Here is a 13557-nt window from a genome sequence, read left to right on the forward strand (position 1 = left end):
AGTTGTATAGTTATGTGTTCATACATGATTACATCATTGAATTCCATATTTGTTTTATTGAATCAAAGGTTAAATATAAGTGTTTTTTTGTTTTTTTTCTGGATACAAGTGTTCAAAAATATCCATCTCTGAATATCCTGGTTTTTACTGAAATAACTGGAAAGAATCATTCTTAAAAATGACAATAGAATAATAATGGAGAACGGCTTTTCTACTAGGTAAATATGCAACAAAGGTCCCTAGATGTTGGTCTTCTTGTTATGTACACTTCACAAATCTGAAACTTTCAAAGTAAGTAAGACAGAAAGTGTAGGAAAAACGATTGAATGACTATTGTGATTTGTGGCTTATCATGTCAAAATATGATACCGATGACAGTGTATAGTATGTGTGCTGCACTAACATAAAGATCTTTTGTATTAAACTATAGTCTGGTTTTAACTGAATAAGCATGAGTAATACGTTTTCCAGATGGAAAACAAGTGTTGCCCTTTGTTTCTGCAATTAAGTATTTGGGAGACTGTTTCCATTTTCAATGGTGATAAAACACAATTTAAAGCTTACTGCCTAACTTTGTCAAAATGACATCATTGTAGCGTTATTCGTAAGTGGCTATAGTGTTAATTATCCCAAAACCCTTGTTCTTTGTTCCTGTGGAACACACTTCTTCTATTTTAAAGATGCCCTATTAGTATGCTTCTTTGGGTTTTCCCTTTCCTGTAATGTGTAGGTTTGTGTGCATGTAAATGGTCTGCAAAGGCTACAATTCCAAAGTTCCCTCCAGCGGGAGTTCCTCTTCCACACAATGTTTACCTCCTTAACATAATGACATCACTGTGTAACACTCGCTCTTCTATTGAATAAGCAGTTGACCAATCACAACAGAGCTGGCAAGCAAACCAATCAGAGCAGACTGGGCTCTGGTTTCAGACAGAGAGTGAAAAGAAGTGCTGCAGCACAGGCAGCATGAGAAGGTCATTTGAGGACATCCAGGACAGTCCTCTTCGACTACTTCGCCTTGTAATTTTCTCATAGACTTCTTTACAATTGGACTTTTCCCAGCATTTCCCCTTAATGGATATCAAAGAAATGTGCACTTCTGCATTGGTTTCACTTTTGAGTCCCAGCACATTTGCTCTCAACTGACCTGAGAACTGAACATATTGTTTCAGAAAGTGATTCAGTTTAGTTTGTTCACCCCAAGAGGTTTGTTCTATACAAACCTTTCATGAACAAGAAGAAGTCTGTCCATATGGCTTCGTGTTTACAGCCCTAGGTTTGGTCAATGAATCAGTATTTTGCCTAGTTTTCCAGTCAAAAGGAACAGAGCTGCAGGTGTAAAAAGTACACTTAATCTTCTCATACTTGTAGGAATATATCAGGCAGTGGTGTGATTTATTGTGAAGTTAAAGATATCTTTGAATCCTGAATAAAACACTGCTTAGAGACTGCACCTGTAAACTTGAATGTTTTTGCTCTAGTCTAAATGAGTAATTAGGAAGTTGTAAAAATGAAAAACAGCTGGCCCGAGGAAACAATTGCATTTTATACCATGATCTTTATCAAGCTGAAAAGGCTATTAATAACAGTCAATGCAGTGACATTGTTGCAGAATTTTAATTGAATACAGAAATGTTGAATTAGTAGACGTTTTAGTTTAAGAAATTAGACTTTAAAATTGTTACTGAAGTTGAGAAACAGCATTTTTCTGGACTGGAAAGGGAAAGTGATAACCCACACCTGACTTTGATACACGAGAGAGATTTCGATTGTGGGACTAAACAGGTGTTAAGGCATTAATAAAATCAGTTGTTGAAAGAAATGGAAATTCAAAAGTATTCTGTGAATTTACGGACGGTGAGACATGCAGAAATATGCTTTTCCACATACCAAAAGCTCCAACTACCCTCCCATGTTTCTTTATGGTCTTGTTCACCATTATTCAAACCCAGCTGTGAAGCGTCATAAAACATTGTGCCTGACTCTACCAGTCCCATTTACTTTATCAACTCCATGTTTCCCATGTGTCCCATGCTGTTTTACATGCATATTTCTTGACTCTTAATCCCGGTCTAACCAGCCTTCCTGGACCCACTGACAAACACAGAACTCTCCACAATTAGTGTAATTCCCCTTTTATCTCATTTCCTGTTCGAGCGTTTGTAGTCGTGGATGGATCTAACCACCATTGTAAGCAACGACTATGTATTAGCTGCTGCATTCCACTTTGATTTTCTTATGTAGATGTTTTCTCATCACATGTTTGGACAAATAGTCACATGCAAGATGGAGTTCCTGGGGAATAAAGTGATATTTTGGATGTTTTGAAGCTGGGTTTTATAAGGTATATATCTATAATCAGTGTATACCTAACTTAAATGGTTATTTGCACGCCCCCAGTTTGAAAAAGCAGACAGGTTCTGCCATGAAAAGCCAGGTTTGTACGGCTTTGAACCCAATGTCCAGCTTATCAAAATCAACATCAGTGTGTGATATATTTGGCCCCGATTATGATTGTTATCAGGCCATTTAATGGCTGTCAGTAGTTGTTTTCAATACCACTTTAATGGATCTGACGGGGCAAACTGCACCCACCAGTAAGCAAGAAGATGCAGACCCAATGTTATGATTACACTTACACAATGTTATGACGTTATTATAGCATTGTACTGATGGTAGGTTACCCAATGTTTAGTCTCAACTCCAAGTGGTTAGGTTTAGGAAAAACGGTCATTTCTTTAGCCTGTGTGCCTTATAGCTCAACAAGTGGATGGAGCTCACATGTACTGGTGCTGAGTCCGACCCACAGCCCTTTTCTGCATGTCCACATCTCATATCTATACTATCAAAAAACACAAAAAGTTTGATAGTTTGGTAATAACACATTCAATAACTTTGCTTACATAGGCTACGTCACAAAAAACTACTTGATATGATCTTCTGGTTTCCCACAGCACACAAACTCTGCTCCTTGGCAAATATCCATAAACTGATATAGATTTTCCTATGAACAGTCTTTGTTAGGTGGCTAAAATATGTTTTGATACAGCAGTACAATGCTTATCATACAGTGACTAAATGAATAAGTACCGTATACAACCCCACTTGAAACAAACCGTACAACAGCTAGGATGAAGTTGCTGATTTGAATCAATGTTGTTGCATCTATTCATGTAAACAAAAAGGATTACAAAATGCTTAAAGATAAGCTTCCATGACCCTGAGCGCCCAGTGTGTTTTTTCTTGTCATTGTTATGTAGTGCTACAACGACTTCTTTAGAAAAATAAAAAAAACACTCATACAGTTTCTCATGGAGATGTGCCCGTTTGTTTTCCCAACAGCTTGTTTGAATCAACTATGTAAAGGTTAGTAATAAAATATTCGATTCCCTGCTGATTGTTCATAAAAGAAAATATCCTCTGGGTTTTGTGCTGTAGTCTGATGAGCCCTCTGTGAGTAGAGCGAAATGACCCAGAGAGGGTTAACATGAGCAGCGCTGTGTTCCCTCCTCCTGACATTGACTGAGCGCTAAACACACACACACACACACACACACACACACACACACACACACACACACACACACACACACTCAAAGGCACACACTTTCTCCACAGAGGCAAGCACAGAGCCAGAGAGGAGGGACTGTTTGCAGCTCTGAGAGCCAGCTGTCGTTCGCTCAGCGCTGGGTCTATTCTCCCCCTGACTCCCTCGTTCTCCACTGGCCTCATCCCTCCATGGGACTCCAGACCTGGCCACCAAGCAACCCACCGCTGTGCTCCATGGCCTGCCTTGAAGTGGAGACCCCTTCCATCTGCAGGGGTAAATTCAAATCAGGTGCCTTTTGAACTTTTTCCTTGTCTAACACGCGCATGCTTTTCATTGTTGTATTTATATGTTTTCCTATGCTAAACTTGTTCTAATGTTTACTAAAGCTGTCAGTTGGAGAAGAGGTTGTAGTGACGTAGACTCATCCCCAACAGGAAATGACTGGGCAAAAGTAAAGCTCATCACAATGAGTCATGCCATGCGTCGTTCTTGCAGGAGAGACTGTTGTGTTCTGATGGATCATGAATCAAAGTTTCTCTAGAAAAACGGTCACCGTCTGCGAAGGGGAACATGCAGTTTATACTGACTGTGTTTATATTGGCACTGTTGAACTACTATTATGGTTTTCTGTCACATTATATAAGCAACACCTGTAATGTTAGTACACACAATGAGCTTGATTCAGATGGAGTGCAATACAACGATATACTGCAGATCAAGATTCGTATCATTATTTGCATTTTTTATATTCTTTGTCTGCATCCATTAGCGGAAAAAGTGTCCTCGATCAGACCAGAAGTTGAGTAATGGTGACTTTGTTTTTGTTTTGAAAACGTAACATAGCTTTTTTTAATTGACAACCAATATTACTGCTTCTTTGAAGTAATATTTGATGAAAACTCCCGAGGGTCATGAGTGTATGTTTAAATTGTTTTTGATTTGGCATGATTTCTAAAATGATGGATGTCGTAATATGGCATAAGTGTTATCTTTTCCTGGTTTTAACGGTTGCATTACAGTAAAGTGACGTAATTACGTCTGGACTTACCAGATGTCTCCAGCTCTTCTGGTATTTGCCTTTACCCACTTAGTCACTATATCAACATTACTGATGAATATTTATCAGGAACCTCATTGTGTAAATATTTTTGTCATAAGCACCAATAGTTATCCCTATAACATTGCTGCGATATCAATATAAAGGTATTTGATCTAAATATTGTAATATTTAATAATCACATTGGCTAGCCATACTTTTAGGATAGAGTAAGAAGATGTATAACATGGCACCAGTTCATAATACTATATATGCTTAGTTTGTGTAAATTCCTCTCTGTCAGGGCCATCATGCAAGATTTTCAGGTTTATTAAAATCAACACATAATTCATGATCTGACTAATATTGCTGTTTTTAAACAAACCCACCGCAGTTTGCCAACACAGACATGCCCACTTATGGACTCATTTCCTTCTTTTTTTAAGACCTTTTGTTGAGGGAAAATTACAACAACTTACAAATCATCTTAAATTCATTGAGTGCCCATATCATCGTTTATTGCTGCAATACATTTTCGATTTAGATATATTTAAAATCATAATAAAGGTACATTTAACCTTTTATACATTTGTTATATAAAAATGACACTGCTTAAAGGAGCCATAGTATTCTAATGTTCAGGTCCATATTTGTATTTAGTGTCTCTACTGTGAAATGTTTTCATACTTTAATGTTCAAAAAGATCTTTATTTTTCTCATACTGCCTGTGCTGCAGCACCTCTTTTCACCCTCTGTCTGAAACCAGAGCCCAGTCTGATCTTATTGGTTAGCTTCCCGGCTCTGTTGTGACTGGTCAACCGCTTAGAGATGTCCCGCCTCTTAGCCTATCATGTACAATGTGTTAGAGTGCTAGCCAATAGAAATGAGTGATGTCACTATGTTACGGAAGTAAACAAAGGTGCATAATCGAGGCGTTTCAAGCAAGGGGGTCGAGTGTGTGGCACAGAAACTCAATCTGGGGGGAACTTTGGGATTTTAGCATTTGCAGACCATTTATATGCACAAAAACCTATACAACACACTACAGGAAAGGGGAAACCCCAAAGAGCATAATGGGGCCCCTTCAAGCTTTCCTGATTTTTAATGTCACAATATTAGATGTTCTCTACTCGATTGTTATGCCCAAAAGAATTCCTGATAACAATTAGAGAAAAACTGAAAAAGAAACGTATTTTTTTGTGAAGGGCTTTTGAAGGAGGCAGACAAAGCAAAAAAAGTAACAAACATCTATGTTTTAAAGAGGCGCCAGATTATTTGCATGACATAATGGTATTTGTATTTTAAACACTTTTATAATAGTATCACACTTCTACAGTATCACACTATCAGTTATTTAGGTTTATTTGTGTTTTGACGTACTGTTAACGTGACCTCCAAATAATCACTTTCTGAATATACCATACTGTACTTCATTTGTGTTCTCCTTCTTCAGTACAAGAAGACAAGGTGTATGAATTATACTAGATGAATGTGCCTTACAGTACATGAGTTGTGACTCCATCATAGGAAAATGTATCAGAATTAGCCGCTGCACACTCAAATGACTTTGTGGATCTATGTAAACTCTATATTCGTGGTTTGACTTGGTCTTTGCTAAAATGGGATTGTGTTTAAAGTATTTGATATTTATAACAGTAAAGTCACCATAACCCAGTGTCACTCTGTTCCTAAACTAAATCTTAATCCGCGCGAGCAGTATCTGAAGCCACACCAAACAGTTTTTTTGGACTTTATTTTTACTGGAAAAAACCCCCCAGAAAAGTCAAATAAAATCAAAGTTCTGATGGGAGACCTCCAGGGATGATTTGCTGAGAACAACTTGGTCTGAGATTAGAGATTACATCAGTAGACAGAGATTTCAGCAGAGCTCTCTCTCTCTCTCTGTTTCTCCTCTGTTTACGCTCTGCTGGTGAGCAAGAGAGCGGAGCCGGTTTGCATCGTGGAGAGGTTAGCCAGGGTTCACTTTGAACACAACATGACACAAAATGAGTAGGGACCCCTAGGCATGACGTGTACCCCCATACTGGCGCTCAAATTAAACTCTTTATTCTCTTGGAAGGAAGCTTTTGATGCTATTGATATGCAGCAATATGTGCTTATAAATCTTCTAGCCTGTGGCGCTTTTTCCAAGTTGCAGTGGATATGAATATTGAGACAAATTGATGGCAATTCTTTTCTTTTTTTTTTACAATCTCCTGGTATGATCTGTCTCAGGCCGCCTGGGTCTTTAATAGGAAACACAGCAGGCGGGGCGGGCACACTGTGTTCTCTGCCCCACAGTTGATGGGCTGCTGTGAGAGTGGTCTCAGCCTCCCACCCTTTGCCTCTGCACTTGTCACTCTGAGTTCCCTTGCCCACCAGTAGAAGCCAGTGAATGTCCCCTCAGCTCTCCGCGTACAACCGTAGACCCCACCCCCTTAACAACCCCTGAATTTCATGGTTCCCAGGCCTTGTTCTCACAGCTGCCCAGTTTATTTTTGCTAGAGTGAGTCACAGAGGCTTGTTCAGACGCAGCGCATTTCCCAGGAGAGTCGCAGCACGTCTGTGTGTGTTTGTGTGTGAGAGGGAGTAGCTGTTTCCCCTGAGCCACAGAATAGCTGTAGCAAAGCCGGGTTCACTTCACTACATTGGTTACGATGAAAGGTCTCATGTACCTCAACCCGCCGCCTCATTCGTCGCCATCACCCACCTTCCCCTTCATGTTTTTTCTGCATAAAGTGGTGTTATTCTGCTGAAATAACATGTCCACGCTCACTTGTTTATAAATGTTTAAACTGGGATTTAACTACAGTTTATATTGACGGTGTGGGGCCTGCATGCAAGACTCTTATTTCTGCTGAAAGATAGTCAGTCTTTGATGTGCCTCTGCTCCTTGCTTATCCACCATAAGCAAGATTACATTTTCTAAACAATTTAACAAATACACATGACTCACTTTTTGCTGCCGTCATGACCATTGCCATTTTTGCTTATTACTGCGACTGCAGACATTAATCCCTCTCTTATCTGTGTGTATTCTGTACTGTAGATACTTTGTTTGACTTCTCTGTGTATTTGCATCCCAGTAAGAGATATTGACGCTCATTTGGAACTTTTTTTTCCTATCGCATTGCACTGTCCTGAAGTAACTGTAGTAAAACTTGTGGGATAAACATCAGTTGAAACCATGCAGGAAGTGGATTGGATGTCAGTGGTGGTGAAGAGGGAATGTTCTCCGGCCTATGGGGTGGTTTATTGATTGAGAAATAATAAGCATTTTGTTTTATTTGAAGTCTGGCAGGTTTCACAGTTTATGGCAGAGATGGTTGTTAGTACTCAGCGGACTCGGCTCTGAATGGTTAAAGTTCAACTGTGACCTCTGTGTCTCTGCAGTCCTCCAGCTCTGTCTGCAGCAGAGGAGAAGTCGGGAGCAGCTTGTGGAGCAAGGCATCATGCCGCGTGAGTTATCACATCACACACTAACAAAAGTTTCACCTGAAGAAATTAGTAGAGTCAGCAAGAAAGTTACCAATATGTCCAAAATCCAGAATTCCTTTCTCTCTCATAACAATTCTATACTTTCTGCAGTCATAATATTAGGGATACAAATCATCTGTTTACTTTACTGCATCTTAATCAACAAAACATCTTAGTTGCATTTGGGGGACATATTTGTAGTTCCATTAAAACAATTTGAGACCCATTTAAACGTTATAATGTTATTTGTAATTATGCACTGCAAAGTGTATTAACCACACCTGCTTTAGTTGTCTTTAAGGCAATGGTTTAGAGTAGCATTATTTTGCACTTTAAGACAGTTGTTGTACTTTTTACTCCACTATTTCACTATTAAACTTCAATTACTTTAAATATTTAGATTAGGTCTATACAAATTACTGAACAGATAATTAATCAGGAATTTGTATATGGTAAGATTACCTTTATTATTCCCTTGATATAATGCACAAGCAGTTTATATAAAAATCCTTAATTATCAGCTACAATATCAAAGGGATGAGCACATTAATGCATAAATCATTATAATACATGTTTATATATTTATTTGCAATGAGCCAGCAAAATTATTACTTTTACTTTTTATAATTTAAAAACATGTTGATGCTTATGCTTTTGTAGTCTTTCTTGGTTTTCCTTATCAGAGAGTATTTATACAAAGTGGTAAAAAGTACTTTTACTCAAAAAATCTGAGTTCTTCGCCCACCACTGATATAAGGTGATAATGTTTGAGCTCACACAGGTCTATCAAAATGTTAAAAAGATTATTTTACACATCTAACCAATTTATTAGAGAAGTTCGGGATTTTAGAATTGTATATGTTGCATAAAAACATTGTGTACGTCATGAATCAATATCTTATATATCCTTATCTAGACAGTGTAAAAGTGTATTGTCTCATTCAGACTGTTATTAATAGTCATGTTATTGTACTCCTGTAAACATAATGATGAAAGATATTTTCCACTTGTTAGAGTCTAAAATTAAACCGTTGGAAATGTAGGCTTTAAAAAGTCTAATATTGGCTTCAATTTGATTTTATAGTTCCGAGATTTGATTCTCTACTCTTGTTATTGCAAATAAAATGTAATTTACTTTATCTCATGAATTAAGTGTTTCAATACCTCCATGCTGACTATCGTGCAAACTTACCAGCTTCATAAGATTAAGATGTCACTTCTTGCTAGATTATGACTGCTCTCAAAGTAATTATGGGACTTATTGTATTCATAGGGTATCATTTTCCTGCATGTTTGTGCTACTATATCAACAAGATTCTAATTAGTACTTAATTGAATTCTATGTAAAAGCCCTAAAAAGCCTTGTATTTTACTTGAAACCAACAGAATTTACCACAATAAGCCATCAAGCAACAACCCAGTAGCATAACAGAAAGAAAGCACTCATGCTTTACACCGTCCATCCTCTGATGAGACTGGAGTGGAGCAGACTCAGTCCCCTGTGCTACTCCTAATAAAAGATAAGCTGAATAAGTGACAGAATCATGCTGAAAGCTGGAGAGGTAGAAAGAAAATAAGACAAAGCTCTTTCTCTTCGTCCTGTTTTCCATTGAGAGTCTCCTGCAGTCTCTGGCTCCGCTCGGCCCCATGAGTCAGCGCCTGAGCCCGCAGTGGAGGTCAGGGGCCCGGCCAAGCGTGGCCCTCGCTCAGACCTACGGCCATCCTCCACTAAAGCACTCTGCTGCTCCCACTTACAGGCTTATGCTAGGTATGCACTGAGGTTTAGGTGACGAGCAGGAATGTTTTGCTTTCCTCTCTGACACACTCCTAAGAGCACCTCTCCCACTCCAGCCAGTGTGTCTCCAAACAGTGCGGGTGATAGCAGAGGTGACTACTCAGAGCCAGACCTCGCTTAAAACAGGACAAGTTTATTCTGCCAGATCAAAAAGTCACTCTCTGCTTGAGTCAGTAAAGCTGGTATTTCCTGTTTGACTCCCATGGGCTCCTGCTTACTAATATCACACTCATGCAGGAGGACAGAGACAAGAACATGAAATGATGATCTTGAATATGAATAACAAGATGGACTGTCAAGGAAATGCTGACAACATATTAGAGATGGTGAAATTATGTTTATGTGCTCTTCATAGTGACCTTTGTATGACACAAATGTTCTAAAGCATTCTGAATCAAATTATACAGAGGGATATCTTTTTATAAAACAGACGGATATATTTACATTATATAGCAAATGCCCTTCCTTTTGTATTCCAGGCAGAATTCTACTGTCCTTGAGTTTACTGTGTATTATAAGTTGAGCTGAATATTAGCGCTTTATACCTTCAAGGTGTCGACCAAAATAACCCAGTCGCAAGTTGAATCTTCCACACTCAAGCAATACCTCTTCAATCCATTCTGTACCAAGATCCCAAGAAGTATTTTTTTTCCTCGCAGCCAAACACTGCAAACGTTTTTTTATTTAATGCAACCATCGATTGGCCCGCTACCGTAAGCAGATTCAACCCATACTGACTCTGTTGATCTAGTGAAATAGTGAATTTTTATACATTTTGAACACTTCCAAAATGTATTTGTATAGCAATCATTGAGATGGGGTGATGGTGGCATGTTGCTGCTGAAGTGGTATATGTACTGGTACTGTGTTATTTGAAACAATACCTGCCCTTTTACCGTCAAGCGTTTATATTATATTTGCTGCTGAGCTGTGTCTAAATGACAAAAGGACAACATGATTAATTACAGTATATCTAGCAGAGATGAAGCCTTGTGTACTGTGAAGGAATGGACTTTGGTTGATTCAAAATGCTTCCCTTAATCCATAACAAAGAGTAAATACAGTATATTCTGTACCTCGCATTATTCCACTTACAGTATGTTGTTACATTAACCTCCTTCTGTTGATTTGTAGTTCAATTACCAATCAATGGTTGCTATTCAAAATGAATAACTGCAATAAACACCCCAAAGTAAATGGTAATGGGGAATAAAAAGGGGTCATAATCTAAAATGTTATTTCACCTTTTCACAGCCCTGAAAACACCTGCTGCTTTTCATGAGCAGATTCGCAGCCTGGAGAGAGCCAGGGTAAGACGAGTCAAACTGAAGCTACTGATCGTATTTGTCTAAATCTAGATGATAACCCCAAAATATATGTTGTTTATTTGTATTTTCTTACAGACTGGGAGCTTCCTAAAGCACAAACTGTGCAGGAGACCTGAGCGCTCTGAGCTGGTCCGTATGCACATCCTGCAAGGTAATCTTCCCCTGTGAGCTCTTAATGGCTTCTAGATAACAGAGATGAATAAGGTGCTCATTCATCCAATGGCACCTATAATGGCTGTTTACATTTGTTTTACAAAGTTAAAACCAGATAAATGTCTTTGAAGTTAACATAGAAGTTATGTAGGTCTCCAGTGAGTCACTCTGACAAAGCAGGTAAAGGAAGACTTAACCCCAAAATAATCATTTAACTACTCACCATGTGTTGCCTTTAATTCTTAAAGAAAACTTTTTCTTCATATAAATGAAGGAGTGACGGACAGAGACATTGTTGGCAGAATTGAAGTAAATAGAAGCCCTTTTAAAAACTGCAAAACTAAATTAAAACTTTGATTTACCAACTCTCACAAAACTCCACCACTAAAATCCAAGACTCATTCACTCAGTCGTATGATCTCTACTTTGCAAATACATGTCATTCTCTATTGACTATTTAAAACATTTTAAATAAACATTCTCACATTAATGCAAGTCCTGACGAGTAATGCGAAAAGGCGCTTGTGAAGTAGTGATCTTATGTCTGACTAAATTAACTTTGATGAAGTTTCACTTTTTGTGTGAGTTTGCAAACGGATGATTTGAATTTGAGTGAAAGCATTTAATGTCATTTGCTCAGTTAAAAAACGCTGTTTCCCTTTACAATGAAATTATTCCTTTGCGTTCCAATCCTAAAAGTAGTGGGTAATTGTCTGTAAGAATGTGGTATAGTTTAGCTGTTGTTAAACTTGTGTTCAACACTCGTCATAAAGGCATGTGAGAAAAAGTCTTCTTCAAGAACTCAAGATATTGAAATACAAGTGGTCATTTTGTGGGTAAAGCTTTCCTTTAAAAGTCTAACTGATGCTAGTCTTATCACAGTGAATGATTCTCTGTGTTTTCCCCAGAGACGCAGGCTGAAGCCTCGCTGCAGGCCACACAGTTGAAGCTGAAGAGGGCCCGGCTGGAGGATGATCTGAACGAGAAGCTGGCCCAGCGGCCGGGAGCCATGGAGCTGGTGGAGAAGAACATTCTGCCTGTGGACTCCGGTGTGGAAGAAGACGATGATGGTAGATACTCTGTATGATACATGATACAATGATATACTGTATCAGTATCATCCTCACTGTCAGCAGACCTGAGCCTTCCAGAGTGTGTTGTAGCCCTCTTTGGTGCCAAGCTCACCACCAACAGTTGTGTAACGGCCAGAGAGTTAACTTAAGCCAGCATTGCAGGCACATGTTTTAGCTGTTACTGGTGTTATTACACATGCTTGACATATTAACGTCACATTTTTAACAAACATTCATTGAGCCCACTGGATGAAGCCTACTGACCTAGGTGATACCCTGGCTTTACCTCTAGTACCACCGTGAAGTTGACATTTTTGGTTATTATTGAAGATATCCCAAAAACGTTTGGATAGATTGCCATGAAATTCAGCCCAGATGTTTACTTCACTCTTGGGACAAATCGTAAACACTTTGGTCATGAGCTGACTTTTCATCTAGCACCACCATAAGGGCCAAATATCAAGTAGCTCCTCTATATGTTAAGTACTAATTATCAAATGTTAATATGCATGTATGCTAAGTACAATTGTGGAAATATTTTACATGCTTAAGATTAGCAGATGTCTTTGTTAGCTTCTTCAGCTCTTCTGTGTTGTCGTGTGTTCATTCAAGTGATGGCTTTTTTACTATTTAGTTATAACTCATAACTCAAGTTTTCTTTTATGAAAAAAAACTAACTTTCTTATAACAATTGGAATTTAAGTGGAGTGCCATAACCCAAAATCCAATGAGTTTCCTTTAAGTTTCCTTTAGTTAAGCTGTGGTTGCTAATGTTTGATTCTTGCCCCACAGGTGGTGAGGTAACCTGCTCTAAGCCAACAGACATCTACAACTTTGATGAGGACAGCAGCGATGCATTATCACCCCCACAGCCTGCCAGCCAAAAATCTTCCAGCTCCACGTCTGCCTCTCCAAAGGAGTCTGGAGGGACTGAGGCCACTTCCACTTCCTCTAATTTAAACTCTCCAGTACAGGTACAACAATACAATGAACATTTACAATATATAAATTACAAACAACTATTAAAATAAAGGGAAGAAGCTTCTCATGTGTATTAGAGGCCCTATTATTTAATGTGGGGTTTTCCCTTCCTGTAGTGTGTTTTGTGCATGTAAATGGTCTGCAAAGGCTAAAATTACAAAGTT

The 13557-nt window shown here is 38.6% G+C and overlaps 1 protein-coding gene across 5 annotated transcripts in view; it reads left to right on the forward strand.

The window, feature by feature from the left end:
• Nucleotides 1-3587: 3587 nt before the first annotated feature.
• The window catches only part of mrtfbb (myocardin related transcription factor Bb), an 18135-nt gene continuing 8165 nt past the window's right edge, over nucleotides 3588-13557 (forward strand). Inside the window, exons 1-6 of one of the 5 annotated variants that reach the window (XM_010778075.1) lie at nucleotides 3589-3838; nucleotides 7980-8045; nucleotides 11113-11168; nucleotides 11262-11337; nucleotides 12248-12409; nucleotides 13205-13386. In XM_010778075.1, the coding sequence (XP_010776377.1) occupies nucleotides 3739-3838; nucleotides 7980-8045; nucleotides 11113-11168; nucleotides 11262-11337; nucleotides 12248-12409; nucleotides 13205-13386 (642 nt within the window). In that variant the 5' untranslated portion in view covers nucleotides 3589-3738. Of the gene's footprint in view, nucleotides 3839-7979; nucleotides 8046-9491; nucleotides 9832-11112; nucleotides 11169-11261; nucleotides 11338-12247; nucleotides 12410-13204; nucleotides 13387-13557 lie in introns of those variants that run through there. The other 4 variants (XM_010778076.1, XM_010778079.1, XM_010778080.1 and 1 more) reach the window with 4 other exon arrangements.

Source organism: Notothenia coriiceps, unplaced genomic scaffold, assembly GCF_000735185.1.
Source record: "Notothenia coriiceps isolate Sejong01 unplaced genomic scaffold, NC01 NC01_scaffold00018999, whole genome shotgun sequence".
In the NCBI taxonomy this organism is placed as follows: domain Eukaryota; kingdom Metazoa; phylum Chordata; class Actinopteri; order Perciformes; family Nototheniidae; genus Notothenia; species Notothenia coriiceps.